Here is a 27,968-nt window from a genome sequence, read left to right as displayed (position 1 = left end):
ACAAAAAATGTTGGGTGTCTATCAAATTTTTAGCCCTCGAAAAAAATTGGAGTGTTGGAACAGAAATGGGAAGGGCTTGTTGGCCTTGTTTGCTGTTTGAACTAGACTTTTTCTTCTTTCCTGTTCTGAAATCGACGTGGTCTTATTATTAAGTTAATACAAAAACTTACAATGAGAATAACTTTCAAAAACTTGTTATTGCCCAACCAGATTTTATGTATTTTTATGTAATTTTATGTATTTATGTATTTTTTATTCTTACCTGACCAAAGTGGGGAGAATAAAAACATACATTTTACATGTGAAAAATAAAAAAATGCCGACGAAATGAGATTCAAAAACTGTTGATCTGTTGTATTGACAATCACCGTTTTGTTAACCAAGTTAATTATTTTTGGTTCTAGTGTTTAATTTAACCAATTCATCTTAGATATACATAACAAAAATTTGACCCGAAAAGTGTTTTCCACAAAATTGGTCTTAGTAATAGTCAGTAAATTGTTTTTGAAAATTGTTTTACGGATAAATTTTTCGAAGCCAAATAATTGTTCTTCATGCAGGCTTTTGAACTTTTCAAGTTTTAAAGAAGTTGATAAAAAGTTACCGCTCACTTAAATCGTGTAGGTTCGAATCATTACAGAAAATGTTTGCTAGCTATCTCTCTGCTGCTTTTTCATTGATAGAAACCATGATAAAAATTACCAATCTTTACATCTTTTTACTACTCTGAGCGTTGTTTAATATACTAATGTTACTATTGAAAGCATTTACATTATCTTGCACATAAATACGCTTTTACATTAATAAATATGATTATATGAACATTTTTTCAATTCTGTGGTATATGGTTATTAAAATATCAGTTGCAAACAATGCAATTCACTTCGCCAAAATTTCTAAAGCGACTACTTATCCGCATTCTTCTACTTGCCGCTTTTTTGTTCATTGGCTTACCTTTTCTCAATCTGTTTGCCAGCAACAGAAAATCCCCGGGAGCTCATACAGATTCGATCGAAGAAACGTCTCATTATGACAGGAAACATCGCTCTACAAACTTTTCTGCAACACCCGCTCATAGTCAAATTGGGGGCAAAAAAATACAGTCTGAAGATGAAAAAATAGAAAAATTAGAAGGACAGAACGAGTTCGTTCAACGCCATCCCAAGAAAAGTAAAAGAAGCAAATATGAAAAATCTTCTCTGGCAATCGAAGGCATCCCTAAGTATGTGTTAGAAGCAATCCCCTCCAAAATTCAACATCTCTTTCCATATAAGGCAGTTTATGACTTCGACATTGAAAACAAAGCACACACAGATCAACAGCAGGCAGAGAGGAGGATAAAAAGGCTGAGGGATTTCTGTGCTTCACCAATTAGCAAAAAGACTGGCATCAGAAAAGTGAGTCCGACCAAGGGCATCACTTTGTATGAGGGATACAATACACTAGAATGTGGGATGGCAAAAACAGGTGAAAGCATGTTTAAAGCATACTATCAACAATTAACAATAGTCAAAAACCGACTGTTGTGTCGCAAGATTGTGCCTAATCATAAGCAAGATTGAGTCTTGAAAAATTCGTGGCACGATCTTGCAAGCTAACGATCAAAGGCATAAATCTTGCCAGAACTTGCAAGATAATAGTTGGAGTTGAACTAGGGCATGTCATCTTATGTTAACCTTCTTCAAAACTTTTTCATTATGAAATCAAAGGTAGTAGTGGATAAAACAAGGGATTCAACCACCAGCAAAATTTGTCCCTTTCTCCTAACGCTAATCGCGCATGTCGAATCGGGCCAAATTTTACTGTTTGTTGAATCCCTTGTTTTATCCACTACTATATATTAGCTCTAAATTCAATAAAAAAATCAATTAAAATCAAAAAAAAAACAAAAAATCAAAAAATTAAAGCAAAATTTACATTTCACTCTTTAAGAGTGATTCACTCTTATTCGGAGTGATCCCCAGTAGAAAAGATCGCTCTTTTTCGCTCTTAAAGAGTGAATCCTTCTTTTTTGACATTTTTTATTTTTTATACTTTTTATTTCAAATTATCTATACTTTTCAATAAATTTATATTTTCTTTTATTTTTTCTATATTTATTCCATTATTAATAAGAAATGATACAAAATTATAGTATTTACATGAACAATTTTCCTCTGTTTGGTTATTAACTAAAGGACTTACAGCTCTAGGACTTGGGCAACTAGGATTAATTGTTTTATCCGCGAAGCGGTTACACCGATCAGTTATATTTCTACTAAATCCTCTAGTCAATTCTATATCTGGATGTTGTTTCTTTACATGAGCCCATATCCCATCATATCTCACAACAGAAGTACAATATGGACAATTAACTTTAGCTGAAGTACAACTTCTACATGTTTACTTACCCTCATCAAAATTATTTAGTGGTTTTATATAATTACACTTATTACAGCATCTAGTTAATACTTCTGAGCTGGGGTTAAAGTTAGGGTTAGGGATAAGGTTAGGGTTAGGGTTAGGATCTGAGTAAGAGTTATAGTCATAGATAGAACCAGAACCAGAACTAGAGCTAGAACTGGGGTTAGAACCAGAACCAGAACTAGAACTAGAACTAGAACTAGGGTTAGAACTAGAGTTAGAATTAGGGTTAGAACTAGAACTAGGGTTAGAACTAGAATTAGAATTAGAATTAGAACTAGAGTTAGAACTAGAATTAGAACTAGAACTAGATTCATTTTTTAAAGAACAACCCCATGGGGAAAAATCATTAGCACAAATGCCACTTAATATTATATTACCACACATGCATTTATCAGTTTTATCTTTATGAAATGATTCATAATAATATTTTAAAACAGCAATGTTTCCACATTTATAGTTACACTCTAAACATTGTAAAAGCATTTTTAATAGATAAAATTATCAGTGATTGGGCTTTGCTCGTGGTTCTCGAACGAACTTTGTTCATGGTTTACCAAACTGCTCAACTGAGTTGTTTTGCAAATTCGCAGATAATATTAGCTATGCTGTAGAATCGGTGTACAAACTTTGTGGATAATATTTAGCCATGATTTCAATTAAATCTTTAGTATTATCTTTAGATGTGATAAACTCTGCTAAATATTTATTTCCTAAAGTATTGAGTGTATTAGTTTTACATCTCTTATCTAAGATCAAATCAAGGTCTAAGTCTTTTTTATCTTTAACAAAATTTATAATCTCTTCTCTAAATTCTTCATTATTTATATATAGTTTGTTTAAAAACTTTCCTCCCTTTCTATTCAAAATTCCCATCTCTTCATTGACGAAGTCACAGTTACGCTGATACGAAGTCACAGTTACACAGTATAACTGCTTCCCTGATCAGTATTACTGCTTCCCCGATCGATATATTCCTCTTGGATCATGGAACCTGCTTCGCAGATCGAAGAATCGGACTTTGTTCGTGTTTCACCTTCCAACTCTTCTCCATATCCAACATTAACTAATGTATTTACTCTACTCAACATTGTACTTGCTCCCATTGCTACAGTTCCAGCATTTCTTGATATTGAATCAGGATAAAAACAATTAAATATAAATAAACCTGTGCCTATAATTCCACCAATATTTGATAAAATTTTCATACCCATTTCCCTTAATCATCTCTTTTGTTAAAACATCATTCTGAATTTTAATATTTTTTAAAGTAAGAAGTTTATTAAAATAAAACTGATAATTATCATGATTAATAACATTTCTATCTGTTGCATTAATCATCATATATGCTATAAGTTTATTTATATCTTCTCTTTCTAAATCATCTTTTAAACTAAGAGCTTTTAAATCAAGGAAACCAACTCTTGAATCATATATCATTGTTCTATTATTACTAATAATAATAAAAGTATTTTCCTTTTTATTATATTTAATTATACCATAGCGAAGTTCATCTGACATTCCATCTGTACAATTATAATAGTTACTATTTAATTCACTAATTATTTTATTGAAGTCATTTCAAATTTATATATCTCATTAAAGTTTTTAAATAGGTCAGGTCCATTATAAGTTGTTAGGTAAATAGTATCACAACTCATTCTTGCTGTATTAATTATTTGAGCTGGTTTATGACACATTACAATCATTTGAAAATTATAATGTCTACCTTCAGCAATATAATAAGCTATATCCTTATTTAACCTGTCACCCATATCATCAAGTACTATTACACAATTTTGAAACTTATGCATATTATTTTTTGTGATCATATTTATATCACATTTATTAAACCCAGTATAAAACTTATTAGACTCAGGATCTATCCAGTCTCTGTCATCTTTACAAACTATAACTATGGACCTTTGGTCTTGATCTTGAACTTGATCTTGAACTTGATGTTGAACTTGATCTTGAACTTGATCTTGAACTTGATCTTGATCTTGAACTTGATGTTGAACTTGATCTTGAACCTGATCTTGAACTTGATCTTGAACTTGATCTTGATCTTGAACTTGATGTTGAACTTGATCTTGAACTTGATTTTGAACTTGATCATGGTCTAAGTATAACTATAAGTATTGTCTAATAAAATATGTTTTACCCGTTCCAGTTCCACCATAAACAAAAGTATGTAGTGGTGACTTTTCATATTCAAATCTAACTAGACTCCTATTCATAAATCCACCAAAGCTTTCTTCTAGTTTTGTATATTTACTTGGTATTGAATCATATATTATATAACAAATGCCAATTATAATAATAAAAACAAAAACTGCACTACCTGTTTCAATTTTTATATAATAAATATAGATTTGATTTAGATTTAGACTTAGACTTATAATTAGACTTAGATTTAATAAATTTATTATATAAAAATGCTCATCCTAACTTTTGTGGAATTCAATAATAAATTTAATATTGATAATAATGCTATGAGTGGTATCAGAATAAAAGATATAGGTAAAGATATAAGTCTAACACCTATTGAGATTGTAATGAGAGATGATAAACCAGAAATGGTAAGTGAACCTAACTCTAACATTATTGTAAATCTACATCCAACTGAAGGTACACATTGCGTTTTAGTTATAAGAAGAGAAGGTGGTCCAACATATTACTTTGATAGTTTTGGTGTAGAAACTCCACCTTTATTTTTAGAAGAATATGTTGATCTAGGCTCTAATGAGGGAATACAACAATATGATGAATCTTATTGTGGGGCTTATTGTTTATATATGATCTATCTTATTGATAGAGGATTTAGAATTAAAAGTGCTTTGAATATTCTAGTTAATCAATGTAAATATCCAGGAATATATAATGAGTGTTCTTGTTTAAGTTGTAGTAGAGGTGGTGATAAAGATAAGGATAATGTTAATGATAATGTTAATGATCTACGAAGTAGCTTTACTAGTAATGATAATGATAATGTTAATGATAATGATAATGTTAATGATAAGGATAATGTCATTGATAATGATAATGATAATGATAATGATAATTTTATATATCTATTTGATGAAAAATATCAAAGGAGTAAATCTAATAGGGATAGAAATAGTAATAGCATTAGTAATAGTCCTACTAATAATATCCGTGAAGCGGTTTCACCGATATTTGTAAACATAAATGATGATCTATATTTATGGTTAAATGATGATGATATAATTACTGAAGCCGCATTCCCAGATAACTTTAGATGTATAATATCTGGTCCTAGTGAATGTGGTAAGACATTCTTATTGAAAAAACTAATTCTAGCTAGTATATACTTTGATAAGCTATACATCATTGGACCTACTGGTGATCAGTACCATGGTATAGAAAGAATAAACCCAAAAGCAGATGTTGAATTTATTAAAGATATAAAAGATTTGCCATCTCCCGATAAACTACCCAAAGACTTAAAGAAACTAATGATATTCGATGATGTTAGAGCCAAAGAACCAGTTATTAATGAATACTTTTGTAGAGGTAGACATAATAACTGTAATATGATATATCTTAATCAAAACCTGTTCTCTCTGGATAGGCAGAGTGTTAGAGGGAACTGTAATCTATTTATTTTATTTGAACAGAGAGGTAAAGTCCTCATATCTATATATCAAGATTTCTTTAATAATGTTGAACTTAGTTATAACGATTTTGCTAATATATGTAATAAGGTATGGAAAGAGCCTTATAATTATATTGTCATTGATATAACTAAAAATAAAAATGTTAATGGTAAACTAAGAATTAATTGGGATCGGAGAGTTTTGTAGTTTAGTTTAAGTTTAAGTATCAGGGAACCCGCTTCGCAGATAAGTGTAAGTCTAAGTACAAGTCTAAGTATCGGGAACCTGATTCGCAGATAAGTATAAGTTTAAGTATCAGGGAACCCGCTTCGCAGATAAGTGTAAGTCTAAGTACAAGTCTAAGTATCGGGAACCTGCTTCGCAAATAACTATAGGTATAAGTATCAGGGAACCTGCTTCACAGATAAGTCTAAGTGTAAGTATAAGTATAAGTCTAAATCAAATGTAAAGTAAAACTTAATACATCACCATTAAAGTCTATAGGTCTTCCATGCTCATCTTTAATATGAAATTCTATATATTCTATTCTATCTTTATTTACATTTTGATACAAGATAATAGTTGGTATTATATTTATCAAGTAACCTGGTGGTTCAGTTAGATTAAAAGTATATAGTATGTCTGTATCTTTACCATTATCTTTAGCTCCAGATATCACATTACAATGAATGTTAATAGTACTAAAACCCATAATATCAATAATTTTCTGAGATTTATATCTACCTTTTTTATAAATTATTTTTCCAAATCCTAGAATGAGGCTAGTGAGTTTTCTATATCAAAGCTGAGTGCTCCTTGTTTTATTTCCATTAAACATTTCATCGTATTCTTATCAGGTTCTATTACAACATTACCATCAATTTCTTCTTTTATTAATTCTGCTATGTCAGTTAACTCATATGCTCCCGGTGTAATAGTTGAATATAGCAACGGGATTCCTTTATAATTATGGTTAAGTATAGATTTAATGTTTGGGCTTGAGGTAGAGATAGGGTTAAGGTTAGGAACAGAGCTGAGAACCCGAGGTAAAGCTTCATCATCTTCTATAACAGTACTAGCATATAAGAATTGATTATTTCTCCTATTCACATTAAACACCGAATTATAAACAGATAATCTAATTGAACCTAATTTTGTTGTATTAAGTATAGGTTCACTAAAGTTAAACTTTTCTGTTAGTTTTATCATTCTAAAGTTAAGTGTATACTCTTCTTTAGTTTCAGTTAAAGCTTCGTGTATATTTTGTAGTTCTCTTAACATTAAATTGTCTCTCATTTTTTATCTAATAAAAATGGATTTTAATTTGGATACAACTTATGGTTATAATAATGATATACATAAAAGTAAGATTATAAAATATAAACCTAATAATCTAGCAACAATGAATACGGTTAATACCAATATTAATATCATACTCAATAGAGAAGAGAGTCACCTAAATTTGCGTGATTCAAATCTAGAGATAGAGTTGTATCAGATTATGCTGGTGGTGTATTTGCTAATGATATTTGCTGATATTAGATTAGTTAATTATGGTATGATGGCATTATTCAGTTCAATTAAACTTGAGACTAGTGGTGGTAGGACTATTGAATATATAGATCATTGTCATCCCAATCTATTGATATATAAATTATTAACTAGTACTGGTGATGAATATGAGTGGTTTTGTTAGAAATCAGGGCAATAGAGATAGTCAACTTAGAGGTGACCATATTGCTGCACAACGAGGACATATGTATATGATGATTAAGAATGAGTGATCTATTTGGTTTCGTAAATGATTTAGAAAAGATTATATATGGTTTAGGATTTAAACTAATATTAAAAAGGAATAATAATGATAGAGCTCTATATAGAGTTAATGCTAAACCTGGTGCAGTTGCCAATGATGGTAATATAGAAATTAGAGATATATCATGTTGTGTACCTAGTATTGATCCTAGTAATGACAATAGAATTATTGTGCAAAAGGGTTTTGAATAAAAAGAATAATGTAGACTTTAGTTATTATGAAAGGAAGACATTTTATAAGAATGTACCCAATGCTACTAACTTCTTGTTTGATCTAGGTATGGAAAGTGGTATGGAAAGACCACAATATATTATAGTTGGTTTTGAAAATAATAATGTTAATGAGCTAACTCATGATGCAAGTACATTTGATGTAATGAATGTTACTGAATGTTATTGTAAGATTGGTAGTGGGTTTTTATCCCGAGGATAGAATAAATATTAATTATGGAACTAATAATTATAATGATGCTTTTAAAGAGATTGTTAGCTTTAATAAAGACTATAATGGGCTACCACATAATAAAAAACCATATATAAATCATAGAACATTCAAGAGTAGTTATAGAATATATGTATTTGATACTCGATATCAAAGTGATCTATTTGGTTTCGTAAATGATTTAGAAAAGCTTATATATGGTTTAGGATTTAAACTAAAATTAAAAAGGAATAATAATGATAGAGCTCTATATAGAGTTAATGCTAATCCTGGTGCAGTTGCCAATGATGGTAATATAGAAATTAGAGATATATCATGGTGTGTACAACAACAACCAATACAACTTAATTTTAAATTTAGTGCTGCAGTTGCAGATGTTATATGTCATGCATTAGTATTAACTAGGAAGGTTATTAGTGTGAATAGTGATGGTATTAAGATGGTTGATATAATCTCGTAGAAGGTATATCATAGATATAAGGTGAAGGTATATCATAGATATAACTCTAGCGATAATTATAATTTTAGATATAACTCTAGCGATAATTTATAATTATAGTATAATATAGTTATTGTTATAATTATATACTAATACTTATACATAACCATATACTTATACTTATATTTATAGCTAGTCAGCTCTAATTGTTACTCTTGTTAATACCTAACTATTTCTTATTAGTATTAACAAAACCTTTAGCATAAATAATGTCTAATTTTTTTTATTCTCTAGAGCCAAGCCTCTAGCTTCAAGCTTAACCTTGGGCTTGGGCTTAACCTTAGGCTTAGGCTCAGTCTTCGAGCTTCGCTCGCGGGTGGAACCCGTAGGCTTAGGCTTAATAACAACAAAGGGATTATACTTTTTAACTTCCATTATTTTTTATATATAGAAATGAGTCTTTTAAATAAGTTCAAAACTAATTCATATTGTGTTGGAGGTAGACATTACAGTGGTTCTGTTAATATAAGAGGAGCTATTACTTCAAAAGAAACTAAGATGTTAAAAGGTAATTGTGTTTTATGTAGAAGGAATAAATCAATGACAGTATCTGATGCAACAATAGAAGCAGAAGTACTTAAAGATTTCTTTAAAAGTGTTGTTAGGGCTACAGTTAACTTTGGAAAGAAGGCAGCTCATAATCCAGTAAGAGCATTAGAAATAGCAAGTAAAATAGGAAGTGCAGCTGCATCTAGAAACCCTAGAGCTGCTTTAGCAGCCAAACCTGATTTAATTAAATTTGCAACTACTGGTGAAGGTATAAAATTAGTACAAAAAGGAAGAGGGTTATACTTAGGTACAAAAAAAGATAATTATTTGATTATAATTATGATTATATTATGTTTATGATTATGATTATATTATGATTATATTATGTTTATGATTATGATTATAACTAAGATTATGATTATATATTTATCGATAAATATTAATACTAATATTATTATAACTAAAAACATTGTTATTACTAAGCACTAATATCTTTAATCTAAAAAAATACTCAGCCTGTTTTTCTTATTCTTCTTATAATCCTCATATAACTTAACAAAATCAATATACTCATCATTATCTATTTTATTATCATTTATTGATTTAGTATATAGTTTATTAAATTTATCACTAAACTGTTTACTTGAAATATACATTTGTGAATACTTTATAATTTTATTTCTAATTTTAGTATTAATTGTTTTTGATAATGAACCACAAACAGTTGCTGTAGCAAAAGCTGTTGGTATAGAATAAGCTAACCCTATACATGTTAATGAAACTGATGTTGTTGTTGCAGTTGTTGCTATTGATGATAATACTATTTCTGTTATCTCAGCTATGTTAATATAATTCTTATATCTACTTAACTTCTTATTATAGTTATTAGTTTCAGTTTTATAATAATTTCTAATATCTTTTATAATGTTAATATTATTGTTGAATTTATTATTAGCTTGTATCTTTTCGTTTATTAATCTTTCTGATACTGATGACAAATCTGGATATAGTAATCTCTCACTCGGTGCTGTTGGATTGGTCATTGCTTTGCTGATTTTCATTAGTAAAAATTCTTTCTATTTCTTTCATTATATCTTCTCGATTAAAACTATAATGCATCTCAAGTCTGTCTTTCTCTTTATTATCAAGTAACTTAGTTTGTAAAAGTATAGCAATTATATATTGTACTATAACACCTCTAAGAGATTTATTGTATTCTTTCATTTCTCTCAGACCGTTAGTAAACATTTCATCTAAGTGTATGTTAGTTATATTCTGATTAAACTTAATCTTATCAAATTCTTGCTTCAAATAATTATATTTAGAGATAGTATCTGCAGCAACTTTATTACAAAACTTAACAGTATTTCTGACTTCATTTGTTGATTCAATAAACCCATTAATTAGTTCTTCATTAACTTGTGTTTCATTTAGTTGTAACGTTTTAGTTGTAACTTTATCAAAGTCACCCTTTCTTAGTTCAGTTATGTTTCTACTTAAAATGTCTATTTTATTAGAAGAGGATAATAAGTTATTGTCACAATACTCTTTATTAACAACATCTTTTTCATCTCTAGGAGGATGAACATTTGTAATTTTATAGGTATCCTTCATATCAATATCATCATTATCTTCTAGGAATAACCCAGGAGCCTTACTTAGTGTTAAGTTGTTTGTTGATGTTGATGTTGATTTATGTTTAGCTTGATTGAATCTATTTCTTGTCATTATTAATTTTAAGAAATATATTTAATGATTCTAAAACTTTATTATTAGATTCAAAATCAAACTCAGATTTTAATAATTCCTGTTCGTAATATTTACCTTCTATTTTCTCACCATTAATATCTCCTATTTTATAAGTTGGTGGTTGTGTTTTTAGAACTTCATTAACTTTAACCAATTCTCTATTCCAATTAGAAGCGTAACCTTTAGAGAAGATATTACGTTTATCTACATTTCTAACATAATCACCAACGTTAAGTTTGGGTTTAATATTCTTAAAACTAAAAGTGTATTTAACATTATCAGGATTATTAGAAGCATCAACTGGTGTCATATTAGTTGTTGAATGAATGTTATTGTTATATGTTATGACCGCATCATTTAATATATTTACCCAATTACCATCACCATTGATGAACATTGGTTTATTTATTATATGTAATATTGTTCTATTGAATCTCTCTATAAACACAGCCTTTAAATCACTATAAGTAGAATATAGCTATATCCCTGAAGCGGCTTTGCCGGTTTCATATTCTTTAAGTAAAGATATAAATGTTTTATTGTAATACTCACTACCTCTATCTACCCATAACTTTTCTGGTTTTCGTCCTTCTGATAGGATTGTTTTAAAACCATTAGTTATAGATAAACCAGATTTATTCTTTAATGGAATAGCCGATGCATATTTTGTGAATATATCTATAACTGTTAATATAAACTTATAATTATTATTGTATTTACTTAGAAATGACTTATCAATTAAATCAGCTGACCATGTTTCATCTTTATATAGTGGTATTATTCTTTGTCTTTTAAACTTTGTTATTTGAGGACTGATTACTTCTTTAGCTAGTTGTTGTTGATGTTGTTGTTGTTGTTTTTGTTGTTTTTCCACATTTTTTTTGGATGTAGTCATGGTTTCACCTATCTGCAAAGCAGGTCCACTGATCAACGAAGTTGTGAGCTTGCTCATGGACGTAGTCATGATTTCACCTATTTTACCGTAGTTAAAAACAAAATTATCTTGTTGGTCTTGATTAATAATATTCATAGATAATAGTTGCTTAGATACATCTAGCATTTTATCATATAATCCATCATGACCAGCTTTTGTTTCCAGTATTAATAATTCTAATCTTTCTATTAAACTATTTGGGTTTGGGTTGCTATTTAAACCCCTGCCAAATACGTCATCTTTTACCTCCATTATACGTTTTATTGTTCTATATCTACCGCTTTTCTTATCCCCTTTACTAAATCATATCTAATATCCTTTAAAAACCTTTTAATTTTGTTTTCATCTTCCTCAATATTATCATCATATGTTACAATTGATTTAGTAAGAAAATCAGTAAATCCTTCTGAAAACTCATATACATTATCCCTAACTAAAAATGCACTCTTCTCTAGAGTTATATCAACACCATTCATTTTATATCTCCTAGTAGGTAAATCTATGAGTTCTAATTTTAATTGAGGATTAGTTTGAGCCCCCATGTCATGAAGAAGTTTGGCTGTCTTTGTATCTACAAAAACTGGTGCTATATCTTGAGTCCCCTTTAACGTTTCACCAATCTTGGAAGCAGTTTCATTAAACTGGGAACCAGCTTGCTCGATCATCTTAGTTTGTTTATCTAACTCTTGATTTTGCCAATCTATTGCTCTTAATGTTTGTTCACCTAATGCTAGATTCCGTTCAGTGTTTTCATTTAAAGTTTTAGTTAAAGGATCGAATAACTCTTCTATTTCACAATAATATTCTTGTTGTTTTAATTTATCTTCTAATCTATTTCTTCTGTTTTGTTTGTCTAGATTGTTTAATTCTATAAGTTTATCTAGTTTAGTCATTTTTTATGTATTGAAAAATTATAATAAGAGTAAAAAATGGATAATGAAAACAGCTTCTCTCTTAATCTAAAAAAATGTTTAGCTTGTAAAAGACATTGTAATACTATAGATGAGTTTATTGATCATATTAAGGAACCAAATCATGATGATTTAAGAATTTCAATTTATTCTAAATATGTAGATGCGGCTGGGAAGATAATAAAATTTCTAGAATATAAAAAAAATATAATAGCTGGAGCTACACTACATAAGAATACAATCATGGGAGACATTATGGAAAAATATATGGCTCAGATAATGATTTATAATATACTAACTACCAACCATATGGAAGTAATGAATGAATTAGGTCTATAATTATTTGTTATAAAAATTAACAAAGCTCATTATATAATATAATAGCAACTTCAATCAACTTTCTATCATCATTAATGGTTAGTTCTAGAATATTATTAACCAGTAGGTCTTTGTCTCCATCTAATGATCTGCGAAGCAGTTTCACTGATGCTTGGCGGATCATTTTTATTAAATCTCCTTTGAATAGATATAGATTCTCATCATGAGGATAGCTTTTAATATTATTTACATAAAATTTTTTATCATTAAATGTGTTTAGACTTATCTTACTTGTTTTTGTTGTTGTCATGTTATCACCAACTTTTTGTATTCTACATTCATCTACACTTCTCTCTGTGTTATACATTAGTGCATTATAATACTCCTCATGTTTAGCATTGTTACAATTCTTTATTCCTTTCTCTTCAGTTTTGTTGGGATAATCTTTAAAGCTATATGTCTTTGGTGTTAAGGCCACAAACTCTTCTATGATCTTACTTCCCATTTCATGTTTGAAATTACCAGGCACTTTATTATTTGTTTTGATAGGGGGCTCTAGATTACTTAAATCCATGTGTTCATTGTCGACATTACCTTCAGTAAAACTTAATACAAAACTATCAGTATCCATATAATGGAGTTGTAGATTTTTGAGAGATGGTTGTAGAATATTATAGAATACATCATACATGTGTAAATTACTTAATTCTAATATAGTAACACCTACATATGCTGGAGAGTCATATTCTATTTTTTTCTTTATATATTCAATTTGGCTATAATCCTTATATCTAGTTATATTCTTAAATGTTGGTTTACTTATACTTTTCATTATCTTTTCTTCATCATGCAAGAACTTGCTTTGAAAGAAGTGTAAGGGATTCATGCACATTCTTCCATATAGTGAGTTGTTCATTAGTTTCCTTACATCCTTCTCTGCTTCAGTTTTAGCTGTTGTTTTTTTGTTAGTGTTGTTTTGGATATAATCTCTACATATGTAGTCTTGTTAAAATTTAATTACTCTATGTATTTTTGTTACTTTTACTCCCATCTTAGCATAGAACTTTAACATCCTATAATGAACCATATATTCTGTTTTTTTGTTTTGGTCTAAGATTAATTTCTCGGATCTTGCTTTACTTTTCTCTCTTTGTCGGTATCCCAATTCATTATCATTTATCTTTCTCTTATTAGGCATTAGTGCTAACTGTTCTGTTCTCTCTTTAAATTCATTAGTATAATCAATATCACAAACTATATAGTAACCATGATCACTATCATCTGGAGTATTCAATATTGTATCGAGGAAACCGCTTCGCTTGCCACGGACGAAGTCCGTTCGTGGATCTAGAGTAGTAGTAGTAAACTGAAAGTCCTTATAAGGTAACTTTTGCATCATTGCATAACCATATAGGTTGTCTATGTACCATATGGTCTTACCATCACTGTTATCTATATATCTATCACCCATTATTGCACATATAACACCTCTCTTTGCTCCAACAAAATCATCTAGCATTTGTTTATCTTGTAATGTATCTAATGTTACACCGCTTGACATTAACCAACAATCAAAACTATAACCCGGGAGACTAACGTAATGTAGTGGATTGAGCTTGAATTCTTTCATACTTAGTTTAACATATTCATTCATGCAATAGTCTAAAATTTCCACATCATTCTGTAAATACTCTATAGTTAGATCTTTTCCAGTTTTATGACTGTTGGCTTTATTAAAGATATCGACTTCTTCTTGTGTTGGTAATTTATTCGAGAGAGAGGATTTGAAGTCTTCTAATTTTAGATTACCTATAAGATTATTATAGGAGTCTAAACCAAAGTATTCATATGGATATAATGTTTTAGTTTTACATCCGTATATCTTTGCCATTTGATCTAGAGGCATAGCTAAGAAGTTATAACTGTCTAAGAATTTGAGACAACCAATGCTAAACATCTTAGATTTACCAGCAGCTAGTGGTATGTTATCTACTTTTCTTTTATCATTATTCTGTTTAAAGAGTTCACTGTATAGTAGGTTGAAGTCATAGCCAGAGCCATTATGGAAAATTACTGGAATGAAGTTTTGTTGTTTGTATCTTAGATTGCATATTTTACATGCTGGTCCTCTTTATTTACCAGTTTCATGACAGTGATCTCTTACTTTATTAATACATGTTTTGCTGCAGATATGACAAGTGTTATTAGTTTCATGATATAATTTATCTTCTTCTGTGAATATCATCTTTTCATTATGTTTGAAAATATTCTCAGTTTCTATTTCTAACAGATCTCTAGCAAATCTTTTGATGCAGCCTAGACCGAAGTAGTGTTTGAAGTTACCTTGCCAGGTGTAACCCACAGCTATTGGAATATGTTCAGCTATTACAAATTTACAGTCATTAGTTGTGACATCGGTAATGCAACATTCTATATCGGCAGTTATAATATTTTTTATATTCTGACGTTTGTGCTCATTTACAAAAGTAATATGTTTTTTCTTAGGACAAACAATCTCTGGTTTGAATGAGGTGCTGCATTTGTGTTTATCATATTTAATTTGTGAGTTAAACCAATAGGTACACCTATCACAATAATAATATTTAATGTTGTTTTTATTTGGTCGTTCTAACAAGGTTCCTATATTTTTTATTAGGGCACAGTGTTCTATTTGACCATTACTCCAAACTAGTATTCTTACATCTTTTCTATCTTTATTAAAATCATCCACTTGTTCAAACAATTCTATTTTACCATTACCACAAGGTGTGTATACCCATCTTCATGTTGTTGTCTTGGTTCAATTAGTTTATCTACATACTTACTTTCTCGAGTTGCATGGTGTGGGGCGGGATGTAGCCAAGCAGTTATAGTTAGTTGTAAGCAGTTGTATTTATACCTACGTATATTTAATATCGATTTAGAGTTTTTGAGATTAGGAGGTAAATCTATATAACTACCAATAGATGCTTTACTTGGTTCAATGTTTAACTGAATACTTCTTATTCCAAGAAACTCAAAATCATAACCATAACCTTCATATATTTCCTTTTCGAAATCTAGCCACCGATTGAAGTCACCATATTCATATATTGCATTATTATTAATATAATCAGTATTGAAAAATATTTTAGTAGTTTTAACTTCTTCTTCTTTGGTTCTCTTCTTATAATCACATTCAGCCGTGATCTTATATTTAAAACTCCTAACTTTACGAAACTGGTAACAGTTTTTAATTTCTTCTAAAGAGTAATCAGTTGCTTGATCTATCTCTTCAATGTAATTCCCACCTTTATCAGTAATATAAAATTCTCTCATGTTCTGACTTGAGTTTATATCGAAGTCTTCTGTGTTTTCTAGATACATGCGATTGTGACTATATGAATGAGTAGTTAGAGCTACTTTAATTCAAAATTCTTCATGACATTCTTTACATATAAACCTAATCTTAGAATAGATATTGTTTTCAGTTTCAGTTTCTGATTTAGTTTCTGTTTTAGTTTTAGCCCTAGTTTTAATAATATATTCATCTTCATCCGGATTATACACCCTCTCCAAGATTTCTTCTTCTTCAGACTCAAACATTTTCTCCAATAGTTCCTTATGTTTGAGATCATAAGATTGGTGTCTGTATAAACCCTTCTTTGATTCAAAGGATAGATTACAGACATCGCAGAAGTTTATGACACTAGTATTAGTTGATTGAGACATGATGTATTTATTTAGGGAAATAATCAAAAATTAATTTTTCGAAAAATGAAAATGAAATGCAATAAATGCATAAATAAACCTTGGAAAGAATGTTGTAATAATTGTTAAGAATTAGAATATTCTTGTTATGTATGTAAAAATATGGTTAAGGTTAAAGATTATATAGAACATTTGGGATATCATTATTCTGATCCTGATCAATATCTAACGTGCAGTATGTGTAATGTTTATAAACATATATCATTATATAGATTTAGAAATAGGAAATGTAGACTATGTATTTATCTTCATAGATATAGATATGGTCACACAAGAAATCAGTTCAGAGAGCATGTTTATAAGTATAGTATTCAAGAAGACATAGAAAAACACTAATCACTGTGTTTCCACCGATCTCAGTGTTTTTGACTGTGCTATTATTGTTCGCTTTCTTTCATATTTAGCAACCACTAATAGTACAAGAAGTCAACCAGCTTGGTTTAACATCGCATTACACTGCTTAGCAGATCGAATGAAAAGTGCATGTCATGCTAAAATGGCCGCCGCCATTGACAAAGAATGCCACCACCACTAACAGAATGAAAACAAGTGAAAATTTCGAATGTAAGTCACCCTTAAAAATTAGCTAGTAAAGTGAGTATTTATTAAAATCTTAATTTAATTTTTAATAGATTATACAAATCATTCAATTTAATAGAAGGATTTAATTATTATTTTACTTTAAAACATGTAATTACTTGGGAAATGATAACTAATTTTAACTTAAAAATCATGTCAAAATATTCTAGAAAAAAGAATGTTCTAGAATAATTCTCCACGTGGGGACCTTTATTCTCCACGGCATTTTTTGGCTATTCATCATGAGTTTCACTTCACTACAAGAACTAGCGAAAAATTTTAAACAATTTTTGTCATTTGACGAGACTTTAATAACTGGAGCTTTATCATCCACTTCTTTATCTGAAGAAAATATAAACGAGTTGACTAATTTAACAAATCAAATGATTACATTTTGTAAGGAGAACAAATGCATACCCGACAACACCGCCGAACATGAAAGTGAGACTGGAAAACGAACTAAAACAGAACTCTTCCAGTTGTTCCTCTCCAAGTTCAAGAAGGACCTACTAAGTTACGAGCATCAGGAAACAATGGACAAGTTTGAAGTGAATGTGCCGGAATATTTATCTGCTTGTTCATTCAATATTGGACAGATTTAATTCAATATTGGACAGATTCAATATTGGACTACCCTCAAGCATTCTGTAGTTGCACCCTCCCCCACAGTTGCCATTTAGAAAGGTCGAGCAGTACTGCCGTAGCGTGGTAAAGACGAGTCAACCTTTTAACAAGACCTCCCAAGACTCGGCTCAAAAATGTAACCAGGTACATAGAATCACTCAGTTAAACATCATAGATCAATCGTCTCCTGGTTAAAGTCAAAATTTTAAAGAAACTTGTTTCTTATTATCCAGTTCTACGCAATTTTGAGTTATTTTCAATCCATCCGATTCTATTGAAAAAAAACTTTGTGAGATGATTAACCTGATTTATTTCAGTATAGTTTGGCATATTAAATATGAAATTAGGCTTAAATCTAGCTTTGAGAACTTTTGGATATTAGTGTATGAATTGCATAAATTATACTAGCTATGTACATTCTTGTACACAAAGTTGTGCGTGTAGTATGTATTTATAGTGGTGAATATGGTAGTGGATAAAACAAGGGGGTTCAACAAACAGTAAAATTTGGCCCGATTCGACATGCACGATTAGCGTTAGGAGAAAGGGACAAATTTTGCTGGTGGTTGAATCCCTTGTTTTATCCACTACTAAAGGTTTTATTGAGTTTTTAAATAGTATCTCTCTTCTGAACACGACGTTGGCTTTTCCTTGGTCGTATTCTGACTTTCTATTTCTGTTTAAGCTTTACTTGTTGATTTAGCATGTTTTAGTTTCAGGTTACAAACGTCAACATCAGTTTTACATCATGAATTTACTTTTTACATGTGATCAAAAATCATATCAAAATTGCGACTAACTTGATCAGACTATAGTGAGCTCCATGAGCGCTTAAAAAGCGCTCGACAACCTCCTCTGATCAGACTGAAGTGCGCTCGAAGTTGCCTCTGATCAGATTGAAGTGCGCTCTAAATTGCCCATGATCAGACTTAAGTGCACTCGAAGTTGCCTCTGATCAGACTAAAGTGCGTTCAAAAAAGTCTGATCCGATAATGGATTTGAAAACGATCAATTCTCTCAGTATTGTTATTATGTATTAATTTCATGAAAACTGATGTTTTCAGTAACATATTCAACTGAGGAAAAGCCAGTTCTAAGAGTATTGCTAATGAAAAGAAAACCCACGTGCCAAAAAAATTCTTTGAGTATGCCATTAATTTATGTTTTTGACTGAATAGATAAACTTAGACAGTTTTGCATAATAACGTCTTGATCTACAGTTATTCCAGAGCTTCTCACAATGGGACAGGTAATTGCTATCGGCTGGACCCTTTCTTTCTGATCAACCCATCAGACTATCGATAAGTTTCTGATCAGAATGCTGCTGTATTGTTGACTCTTGGCAGAGACAATATCTGTCAGTAAAATGACCAAAAAACTTGAAGAAAGAATTCGCTTGAATCGGCCTCTGATCAGACTAGCGTGCGCTAGAATAAGCCTTTGATCAGACTAGTGTGCGCTCCAAATTGCCTCTGGCCAGACCGTCCCATACCGAAAAGACCTCTGATCGGACAAGTTACAGGCCAATGTCCAGACAAATGTGCGCCCGAAGTTTCTTCCAGACCAAGTAATTTGAGCGCACCGAGAACAAGTGTGCGCTCGAAGATGCTCTGATCAGAGGTTACTTCGGTCTGGCCACCTCGACGCATGTGCAAATTTTTCGCACGTACAAGAGTTACAACGCATGTGCAAATTTTTCAACTGCAACACATTTATTGAACAGGGAGGCGAAAATGCCGGCTTTTATAACTTTGACGGTTTGATATACTGTTTCTGAAGCCTCAAGTCTTCTTTTGGAAGAGTGGGAAAATTAAATCAAAACTCAACATGGCCAACAAAATCTAGATGAAAAATCATGTGAACTAGTACTTCAAAACCATTTTTTTTCTTATATCAGCAAAGAGTTACTGTCTCTTTCAGCATGGTAAACCAAGACGCTATGTATCTCTTTAAACTGCAACTTTATTTTCCAAGAAACTCGTAGCATCATTGAGAAGACCGTTTTGACTAACTGGTGTTGAAATGTCGTCGACGGAAGCTGGAAGAATTCCAGTGCGTGGCTCTTCGAAAGGGCTATTCAGGAGATGCATAAATGACCAAGTTGGTAGATCTTGCATTTCGATTGGTTGGATGCACTACCCATGGAGTTTAATCTAAAATTCCTGGTTGCAATTGCCGCGAAACGGGTTGATACAATTGCCGCGAAACGGTTGATACTAAAAATATTGTGAGCTTTGTTATCCCCGTTAACTCGCACTTAATTTGCCAGCTTCCATCGGGCATTTAACAGAAGCTACGGGAAAACGCCTTTGATTGCTACTGTCAAAATTGTCAAACTGTTGTGAAAATATCAGGAGTTGAGGGAAGAGGCCAGTAGTAATAGAGGCTGACTAGAGGTACAACGGGGGGGGGGGGGGGGACATTTTTGCAACGACGTTTTTACAACGGGTAGGGACGCCAAATTTTGTAAAAATGTTGCAAAAAATGTCCGTCACCCCCGCCCCCGTTATACCTCTAGCCAGCCTCTATTACTACAAAGGCTTAAGATTTTTACTTCCTTCCAAAATTGTCTATTCCCGTTGGGAAAATATAAGAACTCTGTCTGTTTTGAAAGTATCTTGCAATGTTTGACTGTTGTCAAACAAGAAAAACCAACAGGGCGTTATCCACACCAAGTTAACGCTATAAATTAGATTTCCACATTTTTCCAGGTCAACATAGGATATTTGAATTCCCAAGAACCAAACAACAGTTTTCAAGGCATTGGGAAAGTCTTGCCTTGTTTTTAAAGCAATGATTTCTTTTCAAAAAGGTATGAAACTCAAACTGCAGCAAAAACATTAGAATTTATAATGTTGATGATATTTTTGTGAAGACAAACATAACCAATGATGCAAAACTATTTTTGAGAGGAGTTGCTTAAAATTTATTTTAAAAATTGGCATCAACCAGAAATTTTATGTCGACGTTAAATTAGGCACAGGAAGACATGTGCCGCGGATATATGCAAAGAATCTGCCAATTTGCATGAAAAGATACGTTTCATCACATAAAATGAAACCTTATTTTACAAAATCTGCAATTTCTCCATTAATTTGGCATTCAAATCAATGAATATCAGCGCATTTTAAAAAAAATAGCTGCTCTGGTATGGATATGACAGTTTTCATTCCGAATTTTTTTTGGTGCCATATTTTTCAAGTTCAAGTATGGGAAATTGGACTTTACTGGAAGCTTCTTAGCTGATTTCACTAACTCACTTGTCAAATTTTTCTTGGTCTCTTAAGAGTAAACGGATTTTCGTTTGTTAGTTTATGATCCTGATGGAAGACTCATCAGAAGCAGTTACACCGTAACAAGTTCAAAGGGTAACGCTCTATCAGGTTAATCTCTTTCCATGGCCAGTAAGGTAAGAATTTAGCGTAGTTAAGTATTTTGCTCGTGCGATCTTCTTGCTCGTGCGACGTCTAAGCCTTAAAAACCCCGTTCCTCTTTAGTTACGTCATCAATCATGCCTTTTTTCCTGTTTGGGGAATTCGTATTCAGGGGTGCTCTTTGACTTGGTCGTCTGGGCGGTGGCATCCTCTTGATTGTTGTTCCGACCCTCTTGAGGGGGGAGGAACTATATACTCAACTGGGTTTTTTTTTTTTTTTGTTCAGTGAATTTTCGCCGCTCGATATATTCATCGTAGAGAGTTGAGACTGGTATCATTAGAAAGCTCGTCCAGCGTAGAATATGGAATTAAAAAGATTTTTTTAATTTTCGTTTTCTACAGGGAGTTATCGAGGCTTAAACTTCTGAGAAAAGAAGAGTAAATTCACGTTGTTTTTATTCACATTTTCCGGAATTTTTGCCTAAATTTTCGTCAATTTTGCTAAAATTTGTTATAATTTTTAAGAATAGTGTCTTTGATTTTATTTTTGAAGACGAACAAGCATTTTTGATTGTTTTGATTTAATTTTTTGGTCAAAAAATCTGGATAAACATTTCAAAATTTAGCCTTTTTCATCAACAACAGCACGAAATAAGCTACTTTAGTCCACTTTGATTAAATTTGCCTACCGTACACCCCCAAACAACACTCATACAATCTTTGTAGACTCAGAGGGGGGTTATTTCTACTTCAGAGTCCGCAGAGAGTGCCTTGTAGTTAAAACTTTGCCGTTTTTTGCTAACTTTACTCGTTGATTATCAAAAATGCAAAATTTATTTTGAGTTTCAACTCAGAAATTATCTATATCTACAACATTCGAAAAATCAATTGTTCTTAACGGACAATAAGTATTAACAGGGTAGTTTTGGGCCATTCTTGGACTGTTACAATCCAAAAAAATCGGGTTGTAATCAGTCGGTCTTTTTTTTAAAAAAAAAAAGACTTTTTTTTTTAATAATAAAGAACAGAACATATCAAATCAAAGCTCAGGAGTGATAGGTCCAACCAATTCGCTTGCTAAACAACTCCAGGCTAATGCATATAGTTTTTTAATTGAAAGTTTATGGTCGTTTCTTTTTTCAAAATAATTGAATTTTCAATAAATAATGGCTTAATTAACTTTTCCTCTATTTTTTTCTTAATTTGTTCAACTTCCAAATTAGTGTCAGCAAAAAAAGACTGCTTCTTCTTTCTACTGAGTTAACATTTTTTCTCGGTTGCAGTTTTAAGCCTGAAATTATTGTTTTCTGGCTTTGATACTACAAGATTTTAGATTTTTGTTTGTTTTGATATTTGCCAGTTTTTCACGTTTTCTAATTTTGTTACATTATCACATTATTGACAGTTCTCATGTCACCTTATTAGCATTCAAATTAAAGCACAATTGAACATATTAAAATCCTGAAAGATATAAATCATCGTTTTAATGGCCTCGACGCCTCTTTCTTGAAGAAATCAATTGAATTTTTTAATTTTGTCTTAACTGTCATTTATACTTTCTCGTTTCGGTCGTATGAAATTTCCTGTATAGTGATAGCTTTCATTTGCTTTTCATGGAAGAATAGAAAAACCGATATTCTGATATTAGCAGATAGCTGATGGCTTTTATGACTTTCAAACCCATCGTTTTCCAAAATTAAAAAAAAACTTTTTACTTTCGCAATTTTGTTCTTTTTATGTTTCTTTTTGTTACTTAATCTCGTTAGTTGATTACAGGTCAAATATGACATTATGGGTGTCAAGGGAATAAAAGGGATTGGTGTCCCAAAATCTTTTTTTTAAAGATTTTGTTATGACCTTACTGGCTTCGACACCGCTTTTTCACAAAAAAAAATTAAATTAATTTCATTTTTGTCATATTTGACGTTCCTTTTGTAGATGCAAGAAATATTCTGGATAATTACAGGTCTCGAGGGTTTCCTTTTCATGAAAAAACGACGATATTTAAATAGCTCTTTTTGTAATGAATGCCTTTCATGACATTGAATGTAATTTTGTTTCGAAAAAAAAATTAAAAGTATTACATACTTTAGCACTTCGCTTTTTTGTCTACTTGTTACCTAGTCTTACTAATGAATGGCCACGTACTACATTATAGCTGTTTGAAGAAGGCGCAATCAAATATATTTTGAGTGCCAAAATTTGGCTTGACGGTTTTGACAGCGTTTTCTGGCAAGTTTCAATTGAAATTTTGTTTGTTCTTTGTTGTTCTTTTTAGCCGCTCTAAAAAATGAATAAGGTCAGGTCCTAATGCCCTTCTATAGAAGCAGTGGTAATCGCAAATTTGTGGTAATATTAATTTATTCCCAATGGTATTTATTACTTTGAAGTTAATTGTTTCAAAAAAATAAGTTAATTTTTTTTACTTTTCTGTTTTTGTTCTTTTTTGTATAATTGTTACCAAACCTTTTTATGGACTGGTCGCATATGTTTTCTGGTGATTTATAAGTTATTTTTGTTTAGTTTCAGGTTTATCTGACAGTATGTTGACTTTGTTATTAAATTTAGTTTTTAAGAGGGACATAAATTTTTCTATGTAATTAATGTTTGTTGTTGTTGTTGTTTGATTTTGCTGTTCGTTTTGACTCGCTTTCTTAATATTGACATATTACAGCAATCTAATGTATCAATTTTTACTCCACTGAGTTATTTGTTTTGGAGGTTATCTTATCGTTCATACAGAATTTTTTGAAAAAGACTTGGGCTTTTTTGGGATTCGCAAAAAATAATTTTTGGGTTTTTCTATCTGTTCCTCATTTGGTAGACAATTATGCCAAAATTGTGGATGGGCGGGGTCGGAACCTTATGTGCCATTGCACATTACCGAGCCGCCTTGTTTGTTAAAAGGCTCGTTTCAAAAGTTTGATACTGTTTCTTGTCACGCCGAAATGTGCCTTAGAAACTTATGGAGACATTATGCTAGTCAATTTCGATCTATTGTTTCGGTTAATTTTTGTATTAGGAGCGCAATGGGTCAGAAATGAATAATCAATAACGGCCAATACCAGAAAATGCGGTTCAAAAACGGTCAGTTATGCCATTTTACCTATTTTCAGCCAGCATCTTAGGTCGGTTGGCTATTTGGTGAGTCGGCAAATTGTTGAGAACATCAACAGAAGCTCTTTCAAAAGTTGATTTTCCCTAAATCATTCGCGTCATATTAGTTAAGCAGCATCCAATTCAAGAATTTTTTGCCAACTTACACCTCTAACGTCAATCCCTTTTAGGCACGGTTCGTTGGATGGCTTTTCAGCGCTTGTATTGTTAAGTTATTCAGCATCTCTTCACACTTTGGTGAGCTTTGACGTTAATTAAAAATTAAATTTGACTACTCAATTTTTTGCAAATGGAACAAATACTAATTTGACAAATTATTAATAAAACAGTGTTCAAACAATTTTTGGATTTTCGGTGCCTGGAGGAGTGAGAAAATTTTTCATTTCCGTATTTAACTGCTATTTTTCAAGTTTGCTCTCGATTATGTACATTGGTTACAACTTTCAAGTGACTTTCAGAGTTAAATCTGTCAATTCACGATATAGTTTTTGCCAGTTTGCCATATTTTAGCCTTAATTTTGTTGAGCACTCACGTGCATGCTTTCCACGTTAAAAAGAAAAACAAAACGTTCAAGGTCTTAATAGTTGCGATCTGGAGAAATTTTTAGGCACCACCAGTCGAGGGAAGATCTTCTGGCCACTGCGTCATAACAATTCAGAACAATCCTATATTCACCCTTATTTCGACGAGGCAGTACCAAAAAGGACCTTGATGGACGTCATCCATAACCCCTCAAAATACTCTAAGTACAACATCCGATTCATGTTCACACGTTCTCCTTTCAACAGGGCTCTTTCCGGCTACTTCAACAAAGTTGTTCAAACCGGATATCTTGATGGTCCAAATATGACATTGGGCAAATATTTCCAGACTTTGTCGTCATATTTAACATCTGACAATCATTTTGTTGATCAACTTTCTACATGTAGACCGTGCGAATTAAACCTAACTTTTATCGCTCGAAGTGAAACTTACTCAGCAGATATGAATTTCATCATCAACTATTTGACCACTATTCATAATAAAATTGACTACAATTTGAGCAAAAACTCTCACGATTCGAATTCATATGACTTGAAGAGATTTCAATCTCTGAGTTTGGGTGACGTCTTTGATTTCATTTGGAGTTACAGATACGACTACTTGGCTTTCGGATACAGTCCATATAGCGACATTCGACATTTTCTGGCTTTCAAGATTACATCCGAAAATTGATAGGCAATGCGAATACTTGAAATTAAAATTATATTGTTTGTCACAGGCTATCTTGTTGTTCCGACCCTCTTGAGGGGGGAGGAACTATATACTCAACTGGGTTTTTTTTTTTGTTCAGTGAATTTTCGCCGCTCGATATATTCATCGTAGAGAGTTGAGACTGGTATCATTAGAAAGCTCGTCCAGCGTAGAATATGGAATTAAAAAGATTTTTTTAATTTTCGTTTTCTACAGGGAGTTATCGAGGCTTAAACTTCTGAGAAAAGAAGAGTAAATTCACGTTGTTTTTATTCACATTTTCCGGAATTTTTGCCTAAATTTTCGTCAATTTTGCTAAAATTTGTTATAATTTTTAAGAATAGTGTCTTTGATTTTATTTTTGAAGACGAACAAGCATTTTTGATTGTTTTGATTTAATTTTTTGGTCAAAAAATCTGGATAAACATTTCAAAATTTAGCCTTTTTCATCAACAACAGCACGAAATAAGCTACTTTAGTCCACTTTGATTAAATTTGCCTACCGTACACCCCCAAACAACACTCATACAATCTTTGTAGACTCAGAGGGGGGTTATTTCTACTTCAGAGTCCGCAGAGAGTGCCTTGTAGTTAAAACTTTGCCGTTTTTTGCTAACTTTACTCGTTGATTATCAAAAATGCAAAATTTATTTTGAGTTTCAACTCAGAAATTATCTATATCTACAACATTCGAAAAATCAATTGTTCTTAACGGACAATAAGTATTAACAGGGTAGTTTTGGGCCATTCTTGGACTGTTACAATCCAAAAAAATCGGGTTGTAATCAGTCGGTCTTTTTTTTTAAAAAAAAAGACTTTTTTTTTAATAATAAAGAACAGAACATATCAAATCAAAGCTCAGGAGTGATAGGTCCAACCAATTCGCTTGCTAAACAACTCCAGGCTAATGCATATAGTTTTTTAATTGAAAGTTTATGGTCGTTTCTTTTTTCAAAATAATTGACTTTTCAATAAATAATGGCTTAATTAACTTTTCCTCTATTTTTTTCTTAATTTGTTCAACTTCCAAATTAGTGTCAGCAAAAAAAGACTGCTTCTTCTTTCTACTGAGTTAACATTTTTTCTCGGTTGCAGTTTTAAGCCTGAAATTATTGTTTTCTGGCTTTGATACTACAAGATTTTAGATTTTTGTTTGTTTTGATATTTGCCAGTTTTTCACGTTTTCTAATTTTGTTACATTATCACATTATTGACAGTTCTCATGTCACCTTATTAGCATTCAAATTAAAGCACAATTGAACATATTAAAATCCTGAAAGATATAAATCATCGTTTTAATGGCCTCGACGCCTCTTTCTTGAAGAAATCAATTGAATTTTTTAATTTTGTCTTAACTGTCATTTATACTTTCTCGTTTCGGTCGTATGAAATTTCCTGTATAGTGATAGCTTTCATTTGCTTTTCATGGAAGAATAGAAAAACCGATATTCTGATATTAGCAGATAGCTGATGGCTTTTATGACTTTCAAACCCATCGTTTTCCAAAATTAAAAAAAAACTTTTTACTTTCGCAATTTTGTTCTTTTTATGTTTCTTTTTGTTACTTAATCTCGTTAGTTGATTACAGGTCAAATATGACATTATGGGTGTCAAGGGAATAAAAGGGATTGGTGTCCCAAAATCTTTTTTTTAAAGATTTTGTTATGACCTTACTGGCTTCGACACCGCTTTTTCACAAAAAAAATTAAATTAATTTCATTTTTGTCATATTTGACGTTCCTTTTGTAGATGCAAGAAATATTCTGGATAATTACAGGTCTCGAGGGTTTCCTTTTCATGAAAAATCGACGATATTTAAATAGCTCTTTTTGTAATGAATGCCTTTCATGACATTGAATGTAATTTTGTTTCGAAAAAAAAAATTAAAAGTATTACATACTTTAGCACTTCGCTTTTTTGTCTACTTGTTACCTAGTCTTACTAATGAATGGCCACGTACTACATTATAGCTGTTTGAAGAAGGCGCAATCAAATATATTTTGAGTGCCAAAATTTGGCTTGACGGTTTTGACAGCGTTTTCTGGCAAGTTTCAATTGAAATTTTGTTTGTTCTTTGTTGTTCTTTTTAGCCGCTCTAAAAAATGAATAA

The 27,968-nt window shown here is 31.2% G+C and overlaps 3 protein-coding genes across 4 annotated transcripts in view; 2 read left to right on the top strand and 1 right to left on the bottom strand.

Annotated features, from left to right (window-relative positions):
- LOC142339247 (carbohydrate sulfotransferase 4-like) overlaps positions 1–20,415 on the bottom strand; it is a 119,066-nt gene extending 98,651 nt beyond the window's left edge. Inside the window, exon 1 of one of the 2 annotated variants that reach the window (XM_075389127.1) lies at positions 20,146–20,415. In XM_075389127.1, coding sequence (XP_075245242.1) covers positions 20,146–20,250 — 105 coding nt within the window. In that variant the 5' untranslated portion in view covers positions 20,251–20,415. The remainder of the gene's footprint in view (positions 1–20,145) is intronic. The other variant, XM_075389136.1, reaches the window with a different exon arrangement.
- Positions 1–27,968, top strand: part of LOC142339268 (NADH-ubiquinone oxidoreductase 75 kDa subunit, mitochondrial-like) — a 494,345-nt gene that overhangs the window by 174,658 nt on the left and 291,719 nt on the right. The window lies entirely within an intron of this gene.
- On the top strand, positions 26–25,993 carry LOC142339240 (uncharacterized). Its single transcript, XM_075389105.1, has 2 exons — positions 26–1,467; positions 25,233–25,993. The coding sequence occupies exons 1-2, from the start codon at positions 873–875 to the stop codon at positions 25,838–25,840; spliced, it is 1,203 nt and encodes a 400-aa protein (XP_075245220.1). The 5' UTR covers positions 26–872; the 3' UTR covers positions 25,841–25,993.

The sequence above is a fragment of the Convolutriloba macropyga genome, chromosome 1, assembly GCF_964194025.1.
Source record: "Convolutriloba macropyga chromosome 1, txConMacr16.3, whole genome shotgun sequence".
Classification (NCBI taxonomy): domain Eukaryota; kingdom Metazoa; phylum Xenacoelomorpha; order Acoela; family Convolutidae; genus Convolutriloba; species Convolutriloba macropyga.
The sequence above is the reverse complement of the archived record's forward strand: the minus strand, read 5'-3'. Positions and strand labels throughout refer to the sequence as shown.